The sequence below is a fragment of the Heloderma suspectum genome, chromosome 7, assembly GCF_057233095.1.
Source record: "Heloderma suspectum isolate Gila_16-S chromosome 7, 16-S_ref, whole genome shotgun sequence".
Taxonomy (NCBI): Eukaryota; Metazoa; Chordata; class Lepidosauria; order Squamata; family Helodermatidae; genus Heloderma; species Heloderma suspectum.
The window spans coordinates 93,734,908-93,762,694 of record NC_139464.1 but is presented as its reverse complement, the minus strand read 5'-3'; the positions used below and the strand labels follow the sequence as shown (position 1 = coordinate 93,762,694).

Here is a 27,787-nt window from a genome sequence, read left to right as displayed (position 1 = left end):
CATATGCAGAACTGTTGTGCTGCATGCACAAGGCCCCCTGCCATTTATATGGGGCAATCATTATGCCAGGTCTGATGGCAATTAAGTCAGTAATGAACAGAGTATGGAAAATCCAGTGGAGAAAATCCAGGTTCAAGTCACTATCCACCCATAAAGTCCACTTGATGGCATTGGGTAAACTGTTTCACAGGAGCTCCGTGAATGATGAGCAGGATACAAATAAGGGAGAAAAAGGAAGATTTTTAAGGATACAGTTAGATCAGCGGTGGACTATTAAGACTAGCATAGTTACCGAGTTAGTTCATTTTAGTTTCCCACTTTATTGGTGTGTTCTGTTTCCAAGAGATTATATGCACAACTGTATATAATCTGAACATCTGGGATTTGGTGTAGAAGCACAGAATTTCTCTGTTTGGTACCAGCCTTTATATCCTCATCTCTGCTTTCAGGGCTTTTTCCTTAAAATAAAAAAAAAAAACAAGAGCTTGATCCAGATAAAGTTAAGCACTTTTAAGTCCCATTCATCTCAGCTACAGAGAATTATATGTTCATGCTTTTATCTCTCATTGAACTTTAGTGTTGTTTTGGCTAGTGATGGACAAACTCACCTCGATTTAGAATGGGCATAGCTGAAATTAGTATCTTGCTCCCCTCCCCCAAAATGGGAAAATAATTTGTTTTTTTCTTTCAATTTCTTTCATTGGGAGCACGGCAGGGTCCAAAATTCTTCCCTTCTCTCTCTGCCCTTTTCCCAAAACTTACCTGGAGAAACCTCATTGAAGGTCTCTCTGTGACACCTCCATTCCTACCTACCTACCTGATGCCTTGAAATGCTACAGTGACAGAATTCCAGATGCCAGGGACAGTGATAACTGAGGTGGCCCAGAGAACTACATTTCTCAGAATTCCTGGTCCTTGGGATACGAACACTGCAATGTTGGCCAAGAAAGAATGAATACAGGCCTCCACAGGGACATTTAATTTAATTTCATTTTTTACGTTTCTATATCGACCAACAGCCAAAGTTCTCTGGGCAGTTTACAAAGATTAAAACCTTAAAAATACAATGTACTAGCATAATATTAAAGCACTTTTTACATACAAAAAATAAAACAATTTTGTCAGCATTAAGAAATCCCAGGACCTGTTAAAAACCCTATCATATGCTGTCAAATGCCTGGACGTAGAAGAAAGTCTTAACCTGGTGCTGAAAAGATGACAATGTTGGTGTCAGGCAGACCTCGTGGGGCTCCCCCAAAGAAGGCCCACTCCCTTCTTGCCATCCACCGAACCTCTCTCAGATAAGACACTTGGAGAAGGGCCTCCGATGATGATTGTAGTGTATGGGTAGGTTCATACTGGAAGAGGTGCTCCGTTCTTGGCACCAGTAAGTGGGGATGGAAGGCAGAGCAGGTGTAGGGTGGGATCTCATGATGTCACTGGTGAACTGATTATGAGCTGGGACTGAATTTTGGTGTTTGGATTCAACTCAGTTCAGGGGGGCAAACACCTAAGCTCACCATGATAAGCCCTCGTTTCCAAACACTTGCGCTATCACTAGTCATGGCTTTAGAGTTTTGTTTTACATTGACACATAGCACACGGAACTCTGATTATAGTCTTTGCAAGATTTGTGGAGGAAAAGTTACCCTGGAAGTGAACTTAGGATAGCCAAACAACCTCTGCAGAAGATCCTGTATGCTAAGCAGATTTTCAAATTGTACAGTACAAATCCCAAAAAATAAAAACAATCTAAAGGATTTATCTAACCGATGAAAAATTGGAAACAAATGACACTATCGTATCATGCTGAGGGAGAAAAATGATTCTCTGTTCTGCTCTTCAGTGACCTAATTTATTGTTTCCTGAAATATTACAAAGTATATTTTTAAAATGTATATGTGTAAAATGTAGGGTGACAGACCATGTACCCTACTTTACAGAGGACAGCCATCTATTTAAAGGCATCTTCTGTTTCAAGGGCAGTCCAGTCCAAGCCCAGTTTAAAAATAAAGAACCATAGGAAGGGAGATCAGGAGTCCTGAGTTTACCCATCAACAGTGGTCACAGTCTTCCTCACAATGGTGAGATGTACTGTGTTTCTATATGAATGATACTAATTCCTTCTGAATTTTCACCTATACCTGTAAATTAGCGTATGTGAATGTCATGCAAATCTCTGTCCTCTTTTGTCCTGTGTTGGCTATGCATTTCCTCGATTTTGAGTGATATGTAAGTGGCCACCCTAGTAAAATAGCAAGATAGATTACAAAATTGCTTTATGAAGCAACCTTAATAGCTAGAATAATTGTCCCCCAAAATCAGTGAAAGTGTTACAAGCTGTAGACAGAGGTCTTGTTTTTAGTTTTTTCTTTCTTAGATGAGTATAGGAAAGGCCTGCAGAGAATATGGAATGAAGTGTGGAGTTCTTAAGGTAACCTTATTATTCTGATGTGCTTCTGGCCTTGTTATTCCGATATGTTTGCCAGAACAAACATTTCTCAGGGATTATGTAGAACAAGGAAAGAAATAGCATTTCAGATATAGGCTGAAAGATATGATATTTCAGATATACACAACACGACAAGCCATAGTTGAGAATGGGTTGAGTGTGGGTTGTCACTGAACGGTGGGTTGTTGTTGAATCATGGGTTGTTGTGTTGTGTGAACCCAGCTGCACTAAGAAAACATGGTTTGTTAACTACAACCAACCCATGGAGAGAAACCCTGGTTTGTTGTTGGGTTGTGAACTGTGGATTGTTCATGGTTAACAAACCATGTTTCTTAGCGAGGCTGGGTTCACACAACACAACAATCCACGGTTCAGCGACAACCCACACTCAACCTATAGTCAACCTGTACTGTGGTTTGTCATGTTGTGGGAACCAGGTCACAGAGTAGCTTTGGAATGCAGCAACTAGTGTGAATGTTCCCTAAGGTAAAGATGACAAGGAGCTATTGCTTCTGTGAACCAGATCATCATCTGAATTTGAATGGATCAAAGTTTTTTAAAATGGCAGCAATTAATTATGTAAGGGATATGTTCCAATATTTATACATCATTAATAACTACATGCTGTTGGACTTGGACTGTACCTACTTTATAGGCCTGGTACAGAAACCATTAAGGGAAAAATATGGCATGCTATTAAGTGTATTTTAGGAGCAGCTTAGGTTTTTAAAAAAATATTTTCCCATGCAAGGGCAGTTTTCTTCTGTATTTTCATCTAGCTGCTTATTGCATTTTCATTATTCATTACCCTTCTGTATTTATGGCACCACTGAGAAATATTATTACACCTATTTGCTAGTTCATATATTCCCGAGCCACATCATTTACATCCATATATTCTGATTATCCAAATTCACCGTGTTCCCCCATACAGAAATTCATAGTGTATTTATCAATGCAAGTATATTGAGGAATTGGAAGATCCAAAGAAGACTGATAACCTTTTGGGTGATTTGGATGAGATTTCACTTGTTTATTAACACATATAATGATGATATCAGTACTCTGATCAAAAGCATGGGGCTGTTCAAATGATACATCCCACCAAAACATAACACCCTTCTGTGTACTGTGAGATCAGGAGCAGGCCCAGAGCTCATTTATGTCTTCTTTCCGCAGTCTCCTGTGCCTCTCATCACATGTAGAAATGAACCCCCAAAACTGGGAGATCCTGTGGAAGTGTGTGAATGGTGTGGATTTTGTGAATGGAGGGAGGGGGAGAGAAAAGAGGTTAGCACAGGGAGAGAGGGAGAAAAGGGGTGTTCCCAACTAACTGTGGTTCTTTTTCCAACCCCTATTGGTTTTGGCTATACCCACTGCCTGTATGCAGCCTCAACAACTTTCCCCCTAAAGAATGTGGCCCTCAAATTTTAAGTAGTTGTTATTTTACTGTGAGATGTCACCTAGTCCTAAATATTCATACCGGGAAAGATGAATGAGAGTGTGAGCCAGTGTGGTGTAGTGGCAAGAGTGTTGGACTAGGAGCTGGGAGATGTGGGTTCTAGTCCCCACTCGGCCATGGAAGCTCACTGGGTGACTTTGGGCCAGTCACAGACTCCCAGCCCAAACCACCTCACAGGGTTGTTGTTGTGAGGATAAAATGGAGAGGAGGAAGATAATGTAAGCCGCCTTGGGTTCCTTGCAAGAGGAAAAAAGGTGGGGTATAAATGCAATCAATAATAAAGCAGTGACTTTAAAATGGTGTTTTAGGGTAGGGGCAGGCAGAAGGTAGATCTCCAGATGTTTGAGACTTCAACTCCCAGAAATCTTTGTCAGCATGGCCCTTGAATGTTGGGAGTTGAAATCCAAAACATCTGGAGATCTACTTCTTGCCCAACCCATGTTTTAGGGAACACTGGGGTTCCTTAGAAGCATATCAGTAGTTCTTCAGTGAGAAGAAAAGTAATGGTGGATACGTTTCCCTGACTATCAACCTGGCCTTGCAGGTAGTGATGGGTGTGTTCCAGGGTGCACTATTTCAAGTTGCACAGAGCAACAGTGAAACCAGATAGGCCTGCCCAGTGCTCTTCATGCCTTGAATCTGTGTATCCAAAAATATGTCCCAGAATTGTCTACAGTGCGCACGGGTTCTAAGGCAGACCTGTCTATATGGAAAGGATCCCCTAAAAGTTAGAAAGTTTGAAAACCGTGGCTCTAGAGTTATCTAGTTTCAATATCCAGGTGTAGGGGATATCCAAATATCACAAGGGGAGATTTGGCTTGCTTCCATGTTTCCTCATCACCTGATACATATTTACTGTCCTCTTGTTCCCATGACAGGAGTAGCAAATGGGTAAATAAATAGCTAGGAAGTGCTTAACAGTCCAATCGTAAACATGTCTACTCAGAAGTAGGTCCCACTTTATTCAATGGAACTTACTCCCCAGTAAGTGTGTATAGGATTGCAGGCTAAGTATTCCTTTGGCATAGTATAAAGAATCAGGAAAACACAGAGGTTACTGCAAGTTAGGGATCATATGAGTCGTTTCACAGTCGATGAGATTCTTGCTCCAGTTCATTCAGTTCGTTCCGCTTTCTGCTTCTGAGGATTGCTATGGCAGTAGATTCTGAACATGGCCTTTTCCCACTTCTGTCCATTTCTGTCTGGACTTGTGGGCTCACCAGAGTGAAGGATGATTCATTACGAGTTAAAGGCAGGGTTTTATTTTGTAGCAGTTCTGACATCCGAATGATAGGAGGAGAGGTCATTATTATCTCCACAATGGGTAAGTATTTAGAATTACAGTGTTTGAGGGTGCCCTTTAAGAAGCTTAAGGATAGATCCTAAAATAGGATAGATGATATAATATTGAGCCAAGTATGTCAAAAGTGATATTATTATATTTGACTGCCAGCAAAGATTGCAGAAACATACAAGGTTGTTTTTTTTAATATAGATCCTTTTTTTCTTTCTCCCAATGTTCTGGTTGTTGTTTGTTTATTTAGAAGACAGACAAGCCAGACTGTGCAGAGTTTAATAAAAAATGCATGCTTTGGCCTGAGCTTTCTCATTGCGTGTATATGAAACAGTTTTATTATACCGAAATGAGATCATGAATACTGTATTTCTGTATCTCTTAGCAGTTCCCTAGCTTAGCCCTCTTCTACTCTTCTGCTAGCAAATTCTCATGAGGAAGTAGTGGAGAAGACAGTAAGTTATAAGATTAATGAGTCAGTTCAATTGTTTTGTTTTAATCTCCAGTATGTCATCATTCCTGCATAATTCAGACTTTCACTGTATAGTTCACTTATTTGAATGGATTCATCTCTTTATGCACTGCATTATGTGTAGCGTCTTTCACTGAAAATTAATTTCATGTCCAGTAGTAGCTCTAAACCACTTTTCCTCCACCTCATGCAGCCTGATCCTATGTATATTTACTCATCAGTTGAGTCATACTGATTTTAATGGGGCTTACTCCTAAGTATGACTCCCAAAACTTCCTGACTGTTAGAGCAATACGACAATGGAACCAATGACCTAGGGAGGTAGTGGCCTCTCCCACACTGGAGGCGTTCAAGATGAAGCTGGACAGCCCTCTGTCAGGGATGCTTTGACTTAGATTCCTGCAGTGAGCAGGGGGTTGGACTCGACAGTCTTATAGGCCCTTTCCACCCCTACTATTGTATGATTCTTTGTAATATAAGTTTGCAGCTTTAATGGGCAGCACTTTGAAACAATCACACAGAGACTTGGTGCAGCTTTTGCTGGATTGAACTATTTGGAACTGAAGGAGGTGGTTTCACATGCTTCCCCATCCTGCATTTAAAGTGGAAGCAGAAAGCCCTGTGTTAAGTGCAGGATTTTAGGCTGGTATAGAGATTCTCTGGACCAGCTGAGGTTGCCAAACAATTTTCAAAGCCCCATGTAGAGCTCCACATACCTTCAGAATACTTCATTAGCACAAGCCCTATATGAGCTGAAATGGTTTGTGCTATTAAAGTATGAATGAGAATCAGAACCTTGGGATAAAATCCAGCCTGCACTCATTCACATGCACCAGAAATCAGTGAATGTATATTTGATCTTGTTGGAGAACTTCATTTTAATTCTAGCCCCACTTCAGCAGTTCACCTGAACCAAGTACTTAAAAATGAATGCACATGTGCTTCTCTGAGAACATGTGTGCCCTGCTGTGGCTTCAGTGCGAATGAACTGGATAATGAAATGGTGGTTCAGCTATTAAATAAGGATGGCAAAACGATAACAGATGACAAAGAAAAGGCAGAGGTGCTCAATTCCTACTTTGGCTCAGTCTTCTCCCAAAAGAGGGTCTATGACCCCCCTGGCAAAGGCGAAGTACAGGCTGAAGGGGCAGGATTGCAACTTGAGATCGACAGGCATATGGTCAAGGAACACCTCATTACTTTGAATGAGTTCAAATGTCCAGGGCCAGATGAACTGCATCCTAGAGTCATAAAGGAACTGGCAGAAGAACTCTCAGAACCGCTGTCTATTCTCTTTGAGAAATCATGGAGGACGAGTAAAGTGCCAGATGACGGGAGGAGGGCTAACGTTGTCCCTATCTTCAAAAAGGGTAAAAAGGAGGAACCTGGGAACTACAGACCAGTCAGTCTGACATCAATCCCTGGGAAAATTCTGGAGCAGATGATAAAGCAATCCATCTGGAAGCACCTTGACAACAATGCCGTGATTACTCGAAGCCAACATGGATTTGTCAAAAACAAGTCCTGCCAGACAAATCTGATCTCATTTTTTGATCAAGTAACCTCCCTTGTAGACTGTGGGAATGCTGTAGACATCATATACCTCGACTTCAGCAAAGCTTTCAACAAAGTGCCCCATGATATCCTGATGAGCAAACTAGCTCAAAGTGGGCTAGATGAAACCACGATCCGGTGGATCCACAGTTGGCTACAGAATCGGACTCAAAGAGTGCTTCTCAATGGGACCTTCTCAAACTGGGCAGAGGTAACGAGTGGGGTACCGCAGGGCTCAGTCCTGGGCCCAGTGCTCTTCAACATTGTTATTAATGACTTGGAGGAGGAGGTGCAGGGAATGCTGATCAAATTTGCAGATGACACAAAATTGGGAGGGATAGCTAATACTTTGGAAGACAGAAACAAAATTCAAAGTGATCTGGATAGACTGGAGCGCTGGGCAGAAAACAACAGAATGACATTTCATAGGGAGAAATGCCAAGTTCTGCACCTAGGAAAAAGAAACCAAATGCACAGTTACAAGATGGGGGATACGTGGCTCAACCACACTACAAGCGAGAAGGATCTTGGAATTGTTGTCAATCACAAGCTGAAGATGAGCCAACAATGTGATGTGGCTGCAAAAAAGGCAAATGCTCTTTTGGGCTGCATTCATAGAAGCATCGCTTCCAAATCCCGGGAAGTACTAGTTCCCCTCTACTCAGCACTGGTTAGGCCTCATCTGGAGTACTGTGTCCAGTTCTGGGCACCACACTTTCAGAAGGATGCAGACAAACTGGAGAGGGTTCAGAGGAGGGCAACAAAGATGATCAGGGGACTGGAAACAAAGCCCTATGAAGAGAGATTGAAAGAACTGGGCATGTTTAGCCTTGAGAAGAGAAGACTGAGGGGAGATATGATAGCACTCTTCAAGTCCTTGAAAGGTTGTCACAGAGAAGAAGGCCAGGATCTCTTCTTGATCATCCCAGAGTGCAGGACACGGAATCATGGGCTCAAGTTACAGGAAGCCAGATTCCGGCTGAACATCAGGAAAAACGTCCTGACTGTAAGAGCAATACGACAATGGAACCAATTACCTGGGGAGGTGGTGTGCTCTCCCACACTGGAGGCCTTCAAGACGAGGCTGGACAGCCATTTGTCAGGGATGCTCTGACTTGGATTCCTGCATTGAGCAGGGGGTTGGATTCGATGGCCTTGTAGGCCCCTTCCAACCCTACTATTCTATGATTCTATGATAACCTTTGCTGGAAGTGAATGCCTGTTTACAAGCAAGGATTAAAATGAAGATCAAAATGGCAAAGGGTTGGAACCTGGGGTTGCAAACAGTTGCCAGAGTGTGCAAACCTCATCTCTTACATTTTGTATCCACACCTTTCCAGGGCTGGCCCAACCATTAGATAGAGTGAGGCAGCTGGCTCAGGCAGCAGGTGATGGGAGATGGCAGCAAGTGTTGGAGGAGAGAGCTGTGTGCCATGTGGCCTGCTCTGCAACTCCAAAGTTAGCCTGCTGCCTTCAGGTGCAGTGAAGGACACTGTCAATATTGAAAGCAGATTCATCTGCCAGTCCAGTTTGGTTTTGTATGTGGAATTGGAGGGAGTGCCATCTTGTTCTTCGCCTCAGGCAGCAAGATTTTTTGGGCAGACCTTGCACCTGGCCCTACCCTTGGAGCTCTCTATAGCTATCTTTTTAGCATCCCAACATCTGGGATGCTCCATCCCATCTGATATTTTTGTTGTTACAAAGCAAGGAGGGGAATAAGTATTTTGTGGTCACCTAGAAAGTTATAGATGTGCCCCAGGAGTGTACCTTGCCCTGCTATGCAAAGTGCTCTTTTCCTTACTCCAGAAACAGCAAAATGAACTGAAGACTGAAACAGTGGCAAAGACAGAGAGGACCATCCAGCAGCTAGCTGTGCATTGGTTTCCTTTTATGCCTGGCATTTGAATCGGTACGATGCATTAGACAGATTGTTGAACTTGGCCCTATGAGATCTGAGTTCAAATCTCTGCTCAGCCAAGAAATGCACCGAGTTGCCTTGGGCATTTCTCAGGCCTAATTCATGCCTCAAAGGGGAATAATCAGAACCTGAGCAACTTGGAAGAATAGCAATTTGCAGATCTGATAAATAGCATTTTTCCAAAGAGGGGAGTGAGTCTGGTTTTCAACTTAAATTAACTAGGACTGCACAATTTTGCATTGGCAATTTAGGCAGAGATGAGTTAATACTGTTGTAATCATCCTACTACAATCATTTCATATCCTTTCTAAAATAATCCATTTTGAATGTAGCTAGTCAGAAAGTTCTTTCCAGGTTGTATGTGCATCATTCCTATGAAATTTCAGTGCAACTCTGTATCAGCTACATTGCTATTCTTGGACCCCAGAAATCTGGAAATAGACGAAGTGTGAATGCAATTTAGCTTATACACATCTAAGGGAGCTCTGGCAACTCATGCTTATTCCCAAAATAGCTCCTAGTGCTGTGCTACTTTCTTCATCAGTCTTAGTCGAAAGAAGGTTCTCTGGCTATATAAGGTGAAGATAGCAGTTAATGGTGCAAAGCATGATTTTCTGATTGGAAGACAAAAATCTGTGAAAGGGCTGTGATGTGATCTGAGCAAGTTAGAATTGGGGTTCTGCCATGCCAAATGATAGCTGTAGCTTTGATATGTGCTAAAATTAGAGTCTGGATCTAAACAACTGCTTATTTTTTAAAAGGCAGGAAGTTAACCATATCCAGTACCCTTTGCCCACAAAGAAAAGGTTAGAAAGAATTTCAGATGATTTGAATCAAGTCCTATGTTGAGTTCTTGTTAATGCAGCAATGATTGTGAGTAAAGGAGACAGCAAATGGATTTCCCTACTGTTACGTTTAACATATTCTATAATTGCTGCTGCTTGAACAATAAAGTCTTTATATGAGCCTGAAATAACTAACTCATATAAATACTGTAAACACAGTATCTGATGGGGCCTTTGTGCTCCTGCTGATTGTGTTGCACCAGCAGGACTATCCACTTACACAACAGGGAATTAGTGGTTCTCGAAGTAACCCCAGAAAGTCATTTCAGATTGGGGTAGGTCAGCAGAGCTCCCTTCAGTGAGCTCCGCTGACCTAACCCATTCTGGAAACCAGCATTTCCACTCATTTCAGGTTGCTTTTAGAACTGCTACCTCCGTGTTCTTCTAGCGATTGGTCTCGCTGGCTCACAGGCATGATAGAATATTGCCCAGTATGTATACATTTTCAAACTCTTATCATAGGCCCAGATGCAAAGAACCACACAACTATTTCTGCACAACCTGAGTTTCTTGAACAGCAGATCATCATGATGCACAGCAAATGGCATTTGAAATTGAGGGAAGTTTCAAAAGAGTTTATTGTGGAAGAGCAGGGCAGAGGGTCTGATAGTTAAATAACAGAAATCCGACTGGGCATGCTTGAGCTCTTGGGCATGTCTGAAGTAGCACTTTGGATCCCGGTCATAGGCTACTGTGAAGGAACAGAACTGTTCTCCATTTCTGTATTTAGTTTACTTTTAGGATATTATGGGGATAAATCTCTTGTGTGGGTATGCTAGACAGTTTCAGCCAAAAGGTTAATAATTTAGAGGTCAAAAGTTTAGTTAGAATGTAGAGGTCCGGAACTTTGCTCAGGAAGCCAAGATATTATAAAGTTCAACAAAAGGTCAAAGGAAGGGAGAAACTGTTTTTAATTCAAGAAACAGAAAATTCATTTGCCAAAACGAACAAGAAGCTACCCTCCTGATTGTAGTTGGGGAAAGAGAAAACTAATTTTAAGACATAAAAACCAAAGGCAGAGAAGCAGAGAGAAGAAGCCAGAATCCTAGAGGAAAGAAAGAGTCAGAGGTGCTAGAACTGGAGAACTGATTGAAAGGCTGGACCAAGGACTGTAAGGTATTGTTTGGAAGGGACCCAGATAAAATAGGGGTACAGTCTACTTAGGTTGGCTGGATGCATTTATCCCTGGTTATTTTATTACCCTATTGCTTATATGGGGTTTTTTTCATGTGTTATGTGTCTATCCACTCAGATTGTTTTTCCTTTTGACATTTTTCTTCAGTAAAAGTTAGGGCACAATCTTATGGCCCTGGGAGAGCATCCCAGGGACCATAGGATTTTTCAAAGTCCTGAGGCTGTAGACACTTCTACAACCTTGGGAGGGAGACTCTGTGTTCCAATCTCTTCCCTCACAGTTGAAAAAAATTAAAAGGACAGAGAGGCAAAAACCACCTCCATCATTCTTCCTTTTCTGTTGGCAGCAGCCTGGCAGGGCACAGGAATCCAGGAAGCCTCCAAAATCAGAGGCTTCTGTCTAGTGGATGGCAACCTGATAGGGTTGTGCCCCAAAACTTTGTTGAAATTTTGTCATCTCATTTTTGGGTACCTATCCCATGTCTAATAGGCTCCCCAGACTATCTAAAGTAGATACTTGACGGGAGAGTTTTGAGGTTGGCTTGGTGGAGGCAGCCAGAGAAATAAAGATTTCCACCTTGTGGCAGCGGAAAAGGCCACAGGAAGGGAAGGGCAGCAAGGGCTGTGGGAACACTGTTTTGCCTGTTTTCCCTTCCACTCACAAAACAGGGCATTGCCAGTCTGTGACAGCTACTAAAAGGCATTTTCTTTGGCAGTCATGCATACCTTTGCATGCAAAAGTCTCCAGTTAACAAAATCCTGTTCATCAGTAACACAGAACTTGAAAGACAGATTTTTGGGTCCCTTTATCTGCAAGGAGATGAGAGGGTGGAATGTGCAAACTGAAGGAGAACCCCAAAATCCTCTGCACAGATTACTCATGCAAGCCATCCGTATGCCAAATTGATTGGTTATCTGTACCTTTCAACTGAGGGCAACAATATGCCTACTTAAGGCTTTGTCTAACTTCTTTAGACGCCACCACAGGAGGCCTCCTATTGGCCCCAGTGCTCTGGCAGCTGCCCACATTAACGACGTAGTTACATTAACGGCATAATAAGCTGCTTTAATATTTGAAGGAATTTTATTTGTCCCCAGTTAGAGGCAGACATTTAGCCCCATCCATTTCCAAGGAACTCGCTTCCTTCAACTGTGTTTAGAATCGCAGTACTGCCTGCGCTTAGCTGTACATATTGTAGGAGAAGGTTTTCTGAGGAAAGCTGTGCACCACTGAAGATACCATTCTTAATTAAAGGTAATATTATCCTTTTAAAAAATAGAAACAAACTTAGTTAGAATTAATAGTACCACTGCTTACTAGTTGAGATTTTGTCTCAAGGTATTTTATTTTATTTCTGTGTTTCTATATCACCTCTATAATTTTGCATGTGCACCATTTTGATATTGTAGGAGCACGAGCAAACAAATTATCTGTTTATTTGAAACAGCATTGTCTGTATGAGTATATCTTGCATATGGAATTGTTTGGTGAGTGGAGTTCTGTCAGTTCTAAGCCACAGGTAGTATTGGGATCAGGTCCAAGTGGGGATTGAGGCCAGAAACTGGCTGTGTTCAGGCATAATGATAAATTAGGATTCCCAGCTTATTGTGTTCAAGCAGCATGCGGGTGTATGCAGCCCATTTACTCCCCACTTCATGCTAGTGGGTAAAACTAACCAGGAAGGGATTGTTTAGTGCAACATCCAAACCCAGGATCCTATTCTGTTGTTTCCAGACAAACCAGGATTCATAAGCCAACAAGAAATGTTGGTTTGTTCCTGGCTTACTATACAAGCTTGTCTGGAAGCAACAAACCAAGATCCCAAGTTCAGATATCACAATAAGCTAGGCCTTCCTGGTTAGTTTCACCCTCTCGCACAAACGGAAGAGTGAAGCAGGAGAGTCAAAGGTCTGTGGGTATTCACACATTGCTCCTTCATAGTAAGCCAGGAATGCAACCAGAGGTTGTCATAATTGAAATCAAAATCAGTGTAAGTAAGTAATGCATCTCGGATGTTGAAAGATTGAGTAGCAATATTCACCCAGGCCAAGTCTCATAGCTGAACCCAAACGATTTACCCCAAGGTCAGAAGGAGCCAATTACATGCCTTAAAGGATGGCTTCTCAGAAAGTATACTCTCCACAAGCCATGTAATTCGGCAGGTAGTGGTCTCGGCAGGTAGTGCTCTCTATATGGTGTCAAAGTCCTCCATTCACCTACTCATGGTGCACTTCATCAAATAATCATTCAAGGGGTGCCCGTTGTTTAGGTAGCTAGTGGATTTACATGTTTTTAAAATTTACATAGCAAAGGTGGAAAAAGCTGTGGCAAGCAAATGCCAGCTTTATTTCAACCATTTTAACCTATTTATAATTTATTTTCCAGAAAGAAGACGATCTGAGACATTTTTTTCTTTTAAACCTGTTACCAGGAACAATGGAACAGCTACTTTCCATTCAATTAAAAAAATCAAGTAATTAACACACTGCATTGTATTTTTATTCATGGGCCATTTGCCCATTCTAAAAGACTGCTAGGAGATTTTTTTTCTGAGCGGATTGCTGTAATGTTGTGGTACGTTATGGGCTAGGGATGTCAGAGATAGGGATGTCAGAGAATTCTGCGACGGATCTCTGTGAGGCCGAATGCCAGTGCTCGGCCCCCCGAAAACCATCGTGGAATGAAGCCCCCCCCCACGAAAGGCGTGCGGGACGAAGTACCCGCCGCCCCCACCCCATGAAAGGCACGCGAAACGGAGCACTTACCTGCTCCTGTCTGTGCTGCTGTGCGAATGACAGCCATCCTGCGGCCGCCATTCGCTTGCTCCTCTTCAGCCGTGATAGGCTACGTAAGTATTTACGTAGCCTATCACCGCGCGGGGGGGACCCCAGCGTACACAAATGGCGGTGGCTACCGCCATTTGTGTACGCTGGGGTTTTCCCCTTCCGTGATAGGCTACATAAAAATTTACGTAGCCTATCACGGCGAAAGAAAGGGACGCAAATGACGGCAGCTACGACAACCGCCATTTGCGTCCCTGCAGGGCTGCCCAGCAGCCGGATGTCCGCCTGCAGGCAGCTGGAGCCGGCCAGTGGCTCTTCAGCTTGGCCACAGAGTGGGGCCGGCCGGCCAGGATTCTGGGGGGAGGCACAGAGCACCTCCCACCCCGTTGAGGATTCCGGGGGAAGGGACGGAGCGCCTCCCCCCCCCCAGCGGAACCCGGTGGAGCCAGGTAAGCGCGGTTTCGTACACCCCTAGTCAGAGAATTCCGCCACGGATCTCAGTGAGGCCGAATGCCAGTGGGAACGAAGCCCCACCCCCCACCCCATGAAAGGCGCACGAAATGGAGCACCTACCTGCTGCCATTCGCACTGCTTTGCGAACGGCAGCTGTGTCTGCGGCCGCCATTCGCTTCTTCATTATAGCCATGATAGGCTATGTAAATTCTTACGTAGCCTATCACGGCTAACGCAGGGACACCATTTGCATCCCTGCGGAGGCCGTGATAGTGTCAAGGGCTCCTTGGAGGCCTCTCTCAGTCTAATCCAGTAGCCAAGTCCAGACAAAGACAAAGGGATTCTTTTCAAAGCTTTATTCCTCTTTTACAACTTAACAACTTTACTGTTAGCAACTAAATATGAGCAGCAGAGTACCTATGCCCTAAGTTGGAACAGTTGGTCCCCATTTGAAAGGGAATCACTGGCAGACCCTGAACTTAAGGGCTAGGGAGAGTCCCTCCCCTTTTCCCTTGGATCCTCTGGGCGCAACCGTTGTTTGTGCACCAACCGGGCACTACACCTCCATTTGGTGCCGCTCTCTGTGTCGGCGACGCGCGTCCATCAAGTCTGCTTCCCGTCCTCTGTCACTCCCAGGTCTGTTATCTAAGCTAGGAATGCCAGTGGGACGAATCTCCGTCAGCTGTTGGCCCTGGGAGCGTGTTCCTGTCCCAGGAGCGACTCCTCTTCCTCAGAATCAGAACTACTCTGGGATTCTATGGGCTCAGTGTCCACCCTGACAGATAGACTACATAAATATTTATGTAGCCTATCACGGGGGGGGGGGGGGGACACCGCAAATGGTGGCGGCTACAACGGCCACCATTTGCATTCCCTTTTTTTGCCATGATAGGCTATGTAAATAATTACGTAGCCTATTACGGCAAAAGACAGGGGCTCAAATGGCATAGCGGCCACCATTTGCGCCCCTGTATTTTGCCATGATAGGCTACGTAAATATTTACGTAGCCTATCACGGCAACAAAAAAAAGGGGAACACAAATGGCGGCCGCCGTAGCCATCGCCATTTGCGTTCCCTTTTTTTTTTTTTGCCGTGATAGGCTATGTAAATATTTACGTAGCCTATCACGGCAAAATACAGGGACGCAAATGGCGGCAGCTACGGTGGCCGCCATTTGCATCCCTGTGCAGGCTGCCCAGCAGTCGGATGTCCAGCTGCGGGTGGCCCCGGCTGGCGGCTCCGCAGAGTCGCTGCAGAGCCGGCCGGGGAGAATTTCAGAGGGAGGGACGGAGCACCTCCCCCCCACCGCGAATGTCACCCTTCGAAAAGGTAAGTGACTTTCGTATTATGGGCACACTCTAACAGGTGTGTGTGCTCTTGTGGAGTTATCACTTGTTCCAGCGGGGTTTGTGCATGAAAAGCTTTGGATGGATTGAAAACTATGTGCTTCATTACATTCTTTTGTCATATATGAGGCCTGTTATTCATATACAATAGTTCTCTCTTTCAGCTGAACTCGTGCTTTCTTTCTTATTTTTCATGCTGAGGCCTATTGTTGCAGAGGTCAAAGATCCAGATTATTAGTATTACCTAATTCCGTACAATGGGTTTAAATCTGAGCAATCTGACCATGGAACTTTGCCACATAAACCATAAAGCACTGAATTTATCAGAGAAGGAGCACTTTTCAATAGCATGGAATCAGCACAATGGAATACTTTAATTTTTGTGAACCGCCCAGAGAGCTTCGGCTATTGGGCGGTATAGAAATGAAATGAAATAAATGAATGAATGAATAAATAAATAAATGCCACCCTTAGGGGCAAATTACTTAACAAGTTCTGAGGATGGATTTTGCTGTTGCTTACAAAATATTTCATAAATAAACTTTTATTGGCAACCATATTTAGCCTTTTCTGGAACAGTAGCCGCATTAGTTGACTGTAGGAAAAACAGCAGTTTTGTGGCAGCTTTTATTGTGTCATAATGTTCTTGTGGCTAGATGAACAAGGACCAAACTACATGTGATCTATTGAAACAAATGGATCAGTTCTTGGCAATGTAAATTGCAAGTGTGGCCTCCCAATCCAGATCAAGTCTCTGTGCTCCCTTTAAAGTTTTAACCGTGTAGTTTAAAGTAAGCTGTAGTTTGACTGTAAGTGTCATTCTTAGTTGGCATATCTATCTATACACAAACACAGACACACAGCTGTAGAGTGGGGGAAATATGAATAATGAGGTCAGAGAGAAACGACTTGCAAAAAATACAGTCTATGAAAACTACATTCAAAGTTTATGCAAAATAAGTAAAGTGACTTTACAACACAGGAATGTTTGATAACGCAAATATCCTAGCATTGCCAAAGTGTTTCGCATGCCATACATTTTCTTGCTTTACCTCTTCAAGGGTTTATTGTTTTGAATGAAGTAGTACAATCCAGAATGGTTCTGATTAGTATGATTCCAGTTACTATAAACATGGATCACACATATATGAAAGTTCAAACTTTTGCTCAAAATTTCTCCCCAACTTTTAATAGGTCCCATTGTTATGATCAGAATGATGTTAATATTTCTATAGTGCTCTCCATGTACATGGCGCTTTGCAAAACCTAAGAAGACGGGTCCCTGCCCAGCGGAGCTTACAATCTAATACTGGACTCGGGGGAGCAACAGGGGAAGGGAAGGGAAAGCAGGAGTAAATTAGGAAGCAGTATGTGGCAGATTCAGTTGTATGTGCTTGTTAAAGGCTGACAGCAGGGCTGGAAAAAATCTGGCTGTTCAAATGTTGGACTCCAGTTCCCATCATCCCTGATCATTGGCTATAGTAGGTGGAACTGATGGGAGTTGGAGACCAACAATAGCTGGAGGGCCACACAATCCCCACCCCTGACTTACAGTCTCAGTTCAGTAGGACATGGGAACTAGAGGGTTGTGTGAAGAAGCCTAAAGAACCATACAGTTAAGTTCTGTGCGGGGGAGGGGGGTGTCCTCAGGCAGTAGTTCTCCATTCCACATGGCAAACTATTTTGGAAACTTGGGAGAGTGGGGAGTCTGCCCAAGCCCTTTGATATGCTAAAACAGCTCTTTAGAGGTCTGTTCTATTTTTGACATTCAAATGACTGTATGTCCCATGGCTTAAAGGACAAGGATATTGCTGCATCTAAAGCTTTAAGTCTAGAGTTCATTCATACTGCACTTATCAGATGTCAGGACCAAGATAAGACGAAACATGGGAGAACTGTGATGGGATGTTAGGGGAGGGCAACTTTAACACAGACATGGGATGATGTGCTTTAAAACAAATGCACTGTAATGCTATATAGACAGGGATGAATCCAGACTTAGTCATGCTTATAGTAGACCCATTAAAACCAGTGGGCCAAGGTAGTCATGACTAAGTTAAGCCCCATTTATTTCAGTGGGTCAACTCCAAGAATTTCCAAGTCTGGACCCAATTCATTCTACTTGGTATGTTTGAGAGGTAGAATTGTTGGTTTTGAGAGTTTGTGCTGCCTTTAGGATTAGGGATTACTTTCGCTTTGCAAAAGATTCCCATGACTGGATATGTATTGAGTGACTGGTTCATATATATAGTTTCCCTCAGACTGATCCTGAGAACTACTGCCGAGATTCTTCAGGATTACTGCTCATAATATTGTCAGGGAGCTAATGATGCATGTGAGTCATTCACACAACACATCTCTACATGCAGCCAATGACAGGAGCCATTAATAGTTGCTTTTGGCTGCAGATTCTTATGAAAGGCTATAACCTACATATAACCTTGCCATTTAATCAAGCCTGAGTCATAGGTGTGTGATCCTCATCTACATAAATTTGACAACCCTGATGTTCTCAGTATGCATCCCCAAAGGAAAAGGCTAATGGCATTATTTTAGGAGCTTATTGTCAGGACGCTGTCAATAATTTGGTCCATTTGCTTCAGCTAGTAAAGGAGCTTCTGTGAACTGTTATGAATACAGAATAGACTCATCCAAATGGATATCTAGTCTCAAACTATTATTGTGTCATCGCACATAGCTTAGCGGCTCATTTCCCCCTAGAGAAAGTAGAGCAAACATTTGCAAAAAAAAAATGGTAAATTTTCATATTAAAAAATGAACATTGATAGGGGAAAGTGCGCATTTGATGCAAATTGAATTGTAGTTTTATTGAAATAAATTAATTTGATGGACCCCCACATGAAAAATCCAATTCCAGCCCGGGTAATAATTATATAGAACATGGAAAATGCCCACATTATGATATGTGGGATATATGTGGAGATTTGTATATTGCAGATACTGTTGGCAGGGTCCTTGTGGCTCTGCGCCTTGTGTATATTCAACACACACCCTGCAGAATCCCGATCAGTAGAGGTTGGGCCACTGGTGAGGGGTAAGGGGTGCCCTCACAACAGTATCCTGAAGTGCAACAATGCTTTAACCTTTCTCCATAGAATGGATAGCAATCATTCATGTATATGGGGAAAACTAAAAGTGTACATATCTGGGATGGAAGCTAAACCTGCCCTGTGACCCCAACCGTTAAGACTTTAATGTGTTCCCATCTAAATAGGCCACTTCCCTGAAGTTCTGCAGATGAGGCCTCTATTGCAGATACTTTCCTTTACAGAGGTATAGTTGGGAACCGTAAGATGTAGAGGCTTTTTCTTTAGTGATTTCATAGTTACGGGATTTTCCCACAGGCTGGCCTCTCTAACTGTCTCTTTCCCAACCTTTAGAATATTGCTAACCACTTGTCATTTCCAGAGAGCTTTGGAATCTCTGGTTTAGTGGGCTGCTGGAGTGTTGCTGATGCTGTTATGTTCCAGTTATTATATTTGTAAGTTTTTATAATATTGTATTTTATAAATTATTGTAAGCCGCATATTTTAAATTAACAAATATCCATTCCTGAAAGGCTTAACATAGATCGAGATTCTGGATCATTAGATTTCCAAATTGTCTGCATTCGGACATGTGCTGTGCAATGACTGTGATTTAGTGTTATGAAGATTAGCCACAGCGTGCCTCAGGCTTGCACACTCCCCCGTCTCCACTCCTCCTTTGGAGTGGCTGCAAGGAGTTCAAAAGTTTTTGCTTGTCTTTTAGATTAACCGTGGCTTGCTGTGTGATCCAGACAAACTGCAGTTAGCCTAACTTAATGTTAGTAGGAACAAACCAACTTCAAATCATAGTTTAGGACACTGACTTATTTTCACTAACTGTTGTTCAAGATTAACCACAGTTTAGCATTCTGATGTAAGAATAAACTGGTTAATCTAAAATGAAAGTAGAGGCGTCTGATCTCCTTGCTGGAGAAGGAGAGGGGAAGGGGGAGCATGAGATCCCAGGGTTCACTGTAGCTCCTTCTTGTAACACTACCATAGTAACGCTATTCCATTACGTATGAATTGGGCCATTATTTACTTAGATGAGTCTTTCCCAACCTGGTGCCATCTGGATGTTCTGGACTTCAGTTCCCATCTGCCACAAGCAACATGGTCAGTGGTTGGGAAAGCTGAGAGTTGTATTATTATTTTTATTATCCTCCTCATCATCACACCTTTTTCCCAATATTGGGACTCAAGGCAGCTTTACAGCATTAAAAACTTTTACAGTTAAAACATATAAATAGAAATATACAAAAGTTAAAAATATAATTAAATCATCAATTATATTAAAATTGTATAAAATACCAAAATGTTAAAAGACAGCAACAACATAAACAATAGTATCAATCCATCATATTCTCACAGGTCCAGACTTTATCCCCAAAGGCCTGCTGGAACAAAAACATTTTTGCCTGCCTGCGGAAACAAACCCGGGGGGGGGGTAACCACTCTCGCCTCCCTGGGAAGAGAGTTCCAGTGCTTTGGGGCAGCCACCGAGAAGTCCCTCTCCCACGTTTCCACCAGGTGAGCCTGTGGTGGAGGTGGTGGGACCATGAGAAGGGCCTCCCATGAAGATCTCAGGTCACGAGCAGGCTCATAGGGGAGAATACGGTCTTTCAGATAACCTGGACCCAAGCTGTATAGAGCTTTATAGGTCATGAACAGCACTTTCAATTGTGCCCAGAAACAGACTGGGAGCCAGTGAAGCTATTTTAGCAGGGGAGTTGTATACTCCCTGTAGCCAGCCCCAGTCAACAGTCTGGCAGCAGCTCTTTGAACCAGCTGAAGTTTCCAAGCACTCTTCAGAGGCAGCCCCATGTAGAGCGCGTTACAGTAATCCAAATGGGATGTAACTAAGGCATGTGTTACTGTGGCCAAGTCAGACATCTCAAGGAATGGGCACAGCTTTAACTGTGCAAATGCAGTCCTGGCCACAGCTGAAACCTGGGCATCCAGGCTCAGGGCTGAATCCAGAAGTACGCCCAAGCTGCGAACCTGTGTCTTTGGGGGGAGTCTAACCCCATCCAGCACAAGCTGTATCCTTATTCCCCGATCTACCTTTCGACTGACCAGGAACATCTCTGTCTTGTCTGCATTAAGCTTCAGTTTGTTTGCCTTCATCCAGTCCATTGCTGCCGACAAGACACCCGTTTAAGCACTAAAACAGCTTCCTTGGAATTAGATGGAAAGGAAAAGAAGAGTTGGGTGGCATCGGCATACTGGTGACACCGAACCCCAAAACTCCAGACAACCTCTCCCAATGGTTTCATGTATCTAAGTTGTAGTTCAAAACAACTGGAAGGCACCAGGTTGGGAAGAATGACTTAGATCTTGAATAGGCTTCTAGGAAGATTTACTTGGCATTGGACTGTTTAACCTCAGCTACACCTATTTATAGGAAGTGTATTTTGTGTCAAGTTAAAACTGATATGATTTTGTGAATCCCAGTCTGTTGTACCTTTGTCCCCATACAGAGTGCATGGCATTTCATTGTAAAAGCTTTAGGAGTTCAGGTTACAAGAGATGACTATTAGTAGTTGTCTACAAAGATTTCTAGCTTGCAGTCATTTCTCATGAGAACCTAGATACAGTAGGAAGTAAAGTTGTTTGTTATCACTCCACCAGTCTGGTGTTTTATAACAACAAATATGGGGTTGGACTCAATGGTCTTATAGGTCCCTTCCAACCCTACTATTCATGATATTGCATCAGTTACAGATAGCTGTTCTTCTCTACTTCATTATCTCAAAAGTTGTGTTAAAATCTAACACCCTTTTGGTTTCCTTATCTCTAAATTCACTTTCACCACAGTTCCACAGTTTTGGAATAGTACATGATAGGATACAGATTATGTACCCTTTCTCATTGGGCTGTACATAAGCCAGGCCAGCTGAACATTGAAATGTGCTGTGAGGGAAGCTGTCACTTCTGCTGATACTGTAAATGTCTGAGAACATCTCTGTGTTCAGACAGACCTGTCCATCTTTGGAGCTGGTTTAAAAAGTTCCAAAATGTAGAACATGACTTCTGTTTCCTCACCACATGAGAGGGAAACAACTGCCATAGTCCAAGGTGTGGGATAATTTTAAACTACCTTTGCCTGGTTCAGCACAAGTAGTAGAATGAATTACAAAGAGAGGAATCTGGCACGGCAAAGAGAATATGGAACTTTTACATGCTGTTCAGCATGGAACATCCAAATCTTTCAAATATATTGTTTGAGCTTCTGTTCCTTTGAGAACTATGAGGAAGCCAGAAAGTTCACAGGCTTAGCTTCTCCAATTACAGTGATGCATTGAGGGAAAAACTGCACCACATGAATTTTGATCTGCTCCAGAACTCTTAAATGGAAAAAGAATATGGCAAATCTGTTTAGTCATGGGTTTACAAAAACATAGCCATTGTTTTGAATAGTAAATATGCTTGTGTGCACTGAAGGACATAGCACCAATTCTTGTTTTGTGTGGACGAGCCCTTGTTTACTATATAGCAGGGCTATCCTGTTTGCTTTCCAAAGTGTATTACAATTTGCATTGATAATGGTCACCAAGACAGTTTGTGTAAATGTTATTGATAATTCCTAGTTCAAGTTCACTGTAGCATTTTCAGGTGTATAGGTTTCCCAGGGTTTATGGAATGACATAGGAAGGCAGAATTTAACACTATAGGAATGGTGCAGTTTTTGTACACAATGCTATTTTAAATATACTGTAGATTAAAATTGATATAGCTTATAACATATTTATTTTACAGAGTTCCTTTTGTAGGTTAAATGCACAGCAGTGACTTTTCTCTCTGTTATACAGAGGAGCCAATATACTGTTACACACCACACAACTTCACCCGTGACCAAGCCTTGTATGCCAGAGGATATTGTTGGACAGAACTAAGGGATGCCTTGCCAGGAGTAAATGCCAGCCATTGGCCCTCCTTGTTTGAGCATAAGTTTCTTCCATATGCCCTGCTGGCTTTTGCTGGCATTATGTACATTCCAGCACTTGGCTGGGAATTCCTGGCCTCCACCAGACTGACTTCTGAACTTAACTTTTTGCTCCAAGAGATAGATAATTGCTACCACCGAGCAGCTGAAGGCCGTGCGCCAAAAATTGAAAAACAAATCCAGTCCAAAGGCCCTGGAATTACAGAACGAGAGAAAAGAGAAATAATTGAGAATGCTGAAAAGGAAAAGAGCCCAGAGCAAAATTTGTTTGAAAAATACCTGGAAAGGAGAGGGCGCAGTAATTTCTTAGCCAAACTTTATCTTGCGCGACATCTGTTTATCATCTTTTTAAGTATCATCCCAGTCACATACTTGTCCACCTATTATGCTACACAGAAACAAAACGAGTTTACATGTGCTCTCGGAGAACCTCCTGACAAAACAAGCAGTTCTAAGTTGCTCATCCGGGTGAACTGCAAACTGCCTTCAGTTCAACTACAGCGCATAATTGCTGCAGTAGACATTGTCCTCCTCTGCTTCATGAACTTGATTATTCTCATCAATTTAATTCATCTTTTCATATTCCGCAAATCCAACTTCATATTTGACAAACTGAACAAGGTTGGCATAAAGACTAAAAAACAGTGGCAGAAGTCACAGTTCTGTGATATCAATATCTTGGCCATGTTTTGCAATGAAAATCGGGACCACATCAAGTCATTGAACCGCTTGGATTTCATTACCAATGAAAGTGATCTGATGTATGATAACGTGGTACGTCAGCTGCTTGCAGCACTAGCCCAGTCTAATCATGATGTTACACCGACTGTGCGTGATTCTGGAATACAAACCATAGACCCCAGTATTGATCCTGCAGATATTGACCCTAATGAACCACTGATCATTAAGCGACCTCGAAAGAAAATGAAATGGATCCCAAGTAGCAATCCACTTCCTCAGCCATTCAAAGAACAGTTAGCTATTATGAAGATTGAGAATAACAAGCCTGAGAAGCCAAAGCCAGTGCGTCGGAAAACAGCAACAGATAGCCTGGTTGCCCCTTTGCTAGAGTCCAACTCAAAAAACTCTCAGCCATCTTCATCTCACAAAACTGAATCTAGCACCCTGTCCAACACAGGTAATGAGAAGAAGCATACACGCCACTTTTCCTTAGATGTTCATCCATATATACTTAGTAGTAAGAAACCCAAGCCAGAGATTCAACCCATTACATCTATGGCAACATCCAAAAGCCAAGGGAGTGGATTTTTAAGCCAAGAAGAAAAGGCCCTAGTGCACGTCACCTCTTCTCTCAAAGGTACAGTGATATTTCAGCTACTCATTCTATTGTGTTTAAGTCAAATGCAATAAAGCAGCCTACAAAATGGCTACTTACACTGGAGTTTTTCCGGCAATTACTCAGATATCATTGGGTTATGGTGGCTGTTTTCCACACAGTTGGAATTTCATACCACAGCAGTAGCTTCTCTGTTGGAAACCATGTGCGTCAGAGTGGCAGAGGCAGCATGCGAAGATGTTATTGCTGCATCATGGCATTCTTACCACACAGAAGTGGCAACTACATCACAGGAGTATGTATAAACCAAGCCTGAGACATGTCAACAGGATTTTTGTAGAATTTGCTGACTAATATTCATTATCTTACTTAAGCTTAAGATTTGTCACCCTTCTTGCCAACTTATTTTTACATTTTAACTATTATAACTGTGTATTTCAGGGGAAAAAATTATTGGACTTCTGGCCCATTTACATATTCTGGGGACTCAGTCTGGACTCATGTCAGCCCCTCACAAAATCATGCTATTTCTCTGGGAAACCATTGAAAGGTGATGATTTTTAGGAATCTGCTTCACTTCAAATGGCATGAACCTCAGAGTTTGACCAGAGCCAAAATAAATGTAGAATATGATCATATTAATAGGACTATGGGAAAAATGCAAGGTGGCGTCATGTGAAAATGTGGAGAGGTGAGGTTCTCCAGTCTGATATAATTTGCAAATGGTTCAAATTACAGTTTTCAGTAATAACTCAGGTTTCCAGTTCTCTTACGATGTCAGGATATTTAGAGTAATTATTTAAAATCATTATGAAGGATTTGCCCTCTCAAAAAATGAAACAAACATGTCCAAAAGCACTTTCAAAATTTTTACAATGAAAATTAGGTATATCTAGATTAGGAACATTATATCAATTTTATCACAATCTGTCATGGCTTCCTCCAAAGAATCTTGGGAATTATAATTTGAGGATACTGGGAATACTCTGTTAAAGATCCCAGCCACAGTACTGAAGTTCCCCGAGAAGAATGAGTAATTAAAGCAGTTTAACTCTAGAATTGATATGCTCTTAAAGCTTTCCTAGAGGCTTTGTACTGTAGTCAATTCATATACTCTTGAGTAAACTCATTAGCTTCAGTGCAGCTACTTTGACATAAGCAATTTAAGGACCTCTTCTTAAAATGTAAATTCTGGCTCCAGCTCTGCTCTAATTAACAATAGTGCTACATAATGTTTTCCTACTCTGGTCTTTGATTGTTTCCATGTGCTGATTATGACATAATGCTGTCACATTTGTCAAAAATTAAAATGTTCTGTTTATTTTAAGAATTTAAAGTCCAGCTTTCACATATGCTTCAAGACTAATTTTTTAAGACAGTGTAACAATAAAACCACGCATCAGTTCTTAAAGAACAATAAGAATAATGAACGAGTAGATAAACTTTAAAACAATAATCCAATTGGAGGCAGGCCAGATATCCTAAAAGACCATCAAATGTCATTAAAAACCTGGAAGAACAGGGCAGACTTTGCCTGCCACCTAAAAAATAGCAATGAAAGCACCAGCCAAACATACCTAGGGAAGAAATATCACAATCTGGATGCCAAAGAAAAGGCCCTCTTCAATAGCCTCTTCCTAAGTGGGAGTATGTGGCAAGGGCCCCTGATAAAGATCTTAATTGGTTTGTGTGGAAGGTTATCTTGCATTCTTTCTCTGGACGCCTTAGAGAATCCTTTGTATGTGTCTGTGGGATACCTTTTCTGTTATGATTATTTTGATGAGGAAACAATATCCTCAGCACTAAAGTCTATAATAACTTTCTAGACATCTATAGCTTCTGTGCCTGCTATAGGTCTTTCAGGGCCTGTTCACACATTAGCCTCTTAATGAGGCATCAGATATATCTCCAAGCTTCCAACCGCTTCTACAGGGTGCTGACAGCAAGAGGGCTGCTATCACCATGCACTAACCATCATAGTAGCCCCTTTTTACAACAGGAAACAAGTAAGTTACTGCCCCCAGCTGGTTTTCCTTGCAATCAGGAGCAGCCAACGCTAGAAAGAACAAAGAAGGAAAATAGCCAGGGTATTGACTTACTTGTTACCTCTAGTAAGAAAAAGATGTGGGCCAGTGAAATGAAGGTGAGTGAGCATTGGTTGCTCACTTTACATAAAACATAGAAAGTGGCCTTATACTTAAGAATCAGACCCGTGGTCCATCTAGCCCAATATTGTTGAAACTGACTGGCACCAGCTCTCCAGAGTTTTAGGCAGCTTTGCCTGCCCTACCTTGAGATACCAGAGATTGAACCAAGGACCTTCTGCATGCAAAGGATGTGCTCTACCACTGAGCTAAACCCGCTCCCCAGGTGAGGGTTAAAGGAGATTTTCAAGCTACAGTTACCTGTAGTGGCTGTTAAAACCAATGGCCACTACAGGGAAATGGTGGCATTAAGACACTAATGTGGCAGGTAGCCCAGAGCTGCATGGATGTGGGAAAATACAGCATACAGTTACCCAGCTCTGTCAGAGTGTACATCCATGGAATATGTTGGGGTCTCTCACAACTGCTTTTACAGAGATGAACCCGTAAAACATACCTGCCAGAACTGATCCTGTGGCAGTACGAGAAGTGAACAAAGTAGCTAATGATTTATTATGTACTGTGTTTCTGTTTCAGATTCTTCCCTTCCTGGAAAAGATGCCCTTTACTCACATGCCACATGCAGGACTGTGCCTGCCACTGGGGCTTTTCTCACCTGTAATCACAACCATATAGCAACTTCTGGTGTTGCAACACAGGTCACTCTGCCCCAGGTCAACAAGGCAGAGCCAGTGCCTGCCCTAAACTGTAACCCCACACATCCTCTTTTGCACATCAATACACTGTATGAAGACCATGAAGAAGAGGTATCAGATCTTATAGAGGATACTTTAGACAATAGGATTAACTCGCCAACAGAAGCAGGAGACATAATCTCCATACCTTCCACAAAGCAAATCATGTTGGCAACTTTTGACGAACCATTGGCAATAGTGAATTCTGCAGAATATTGACAAACCAGAGCTGATGCTGATCAAAGCTTGAACCTGATGGGCCGCCTCCCAGTACCACTGTAATGTGATCCATGCTGCCCCACAGATACCACCCACTGCATGAGCATGGAGTTCTGAAATGCAGACCATAAGTTTCACTAATACTCCAAATTGGTTGTTCAGGGTAGTGTCATCACTTCTATCAGTAGCCTGCAAAATATAATAACAGTAATAATAATGCCAACCAAATTATTCTATTCTTGGAACACCAAGAAACAAAACACAAAGACGTTAGCTGTAGCTTCATGAATTCAGTGTGGATTACTACAACTATCCAAATATTTAAAGTGCTTGAGCGCATGTCATGCAGTGTTTCTGAAACAAAGCACTTATAGCCTTGGTACTCCAACTCACTATGTAAAGTAATGAAGCACATAAATATGTCTGATACTTATTCTTCCATTTTAAAAGGCAGGAGTAAAATTGTATTTTGTCTCTTAAGGTTTAAAAAAGGGGGGTTTAACGACATGGCTGTACGCAGGCTTATTTTGGTTCACGGGTATTGGGCTTGCCAGTGACATAAGAGCCAACTGGGCTCACACCAGCATCAGTATAAAGAGAGTTGAAACTTGCCAGCCTGCTGCACTTGCAAATGAGGGAATCAAGAGCTATGCCCTGCCCTTTAATTACATTTATATGTGCTCTGAGAGGTGATGAAAATGAAGAGTTTATTTTTTTAACGTCT

The 27,787-nt window shown here is 42.4% G+C and overlaps 1 protein-coding gene across 1 annotated transcript in view; it reads left to right on the top strand.

The window, feature by feature from the left end:
• Nucleotides 1-27,063, top strand: part of PANX2 (pannexin 2) — a 34,351-nt gene extending 7,288 nt beyond the window's left edge. The window contains exons 3-4 of the mRNA XM_084811830.1: nucleotides 22,575-24,026; nucleotides 26,687-27,063. Of these exons, the coding sequence (XP_084667956.1) occupies nucleotides 22,575-24,026; nucleotides 26,687-27,063 (1,829 nt within the window). The remainder of the gene's footprint in view (nucleotides 1-22,574; nucleotides 24,027-26,686) is intronic.
• Nucleotides 27,064-27,787: the final 724 nt, after the last annotated feature.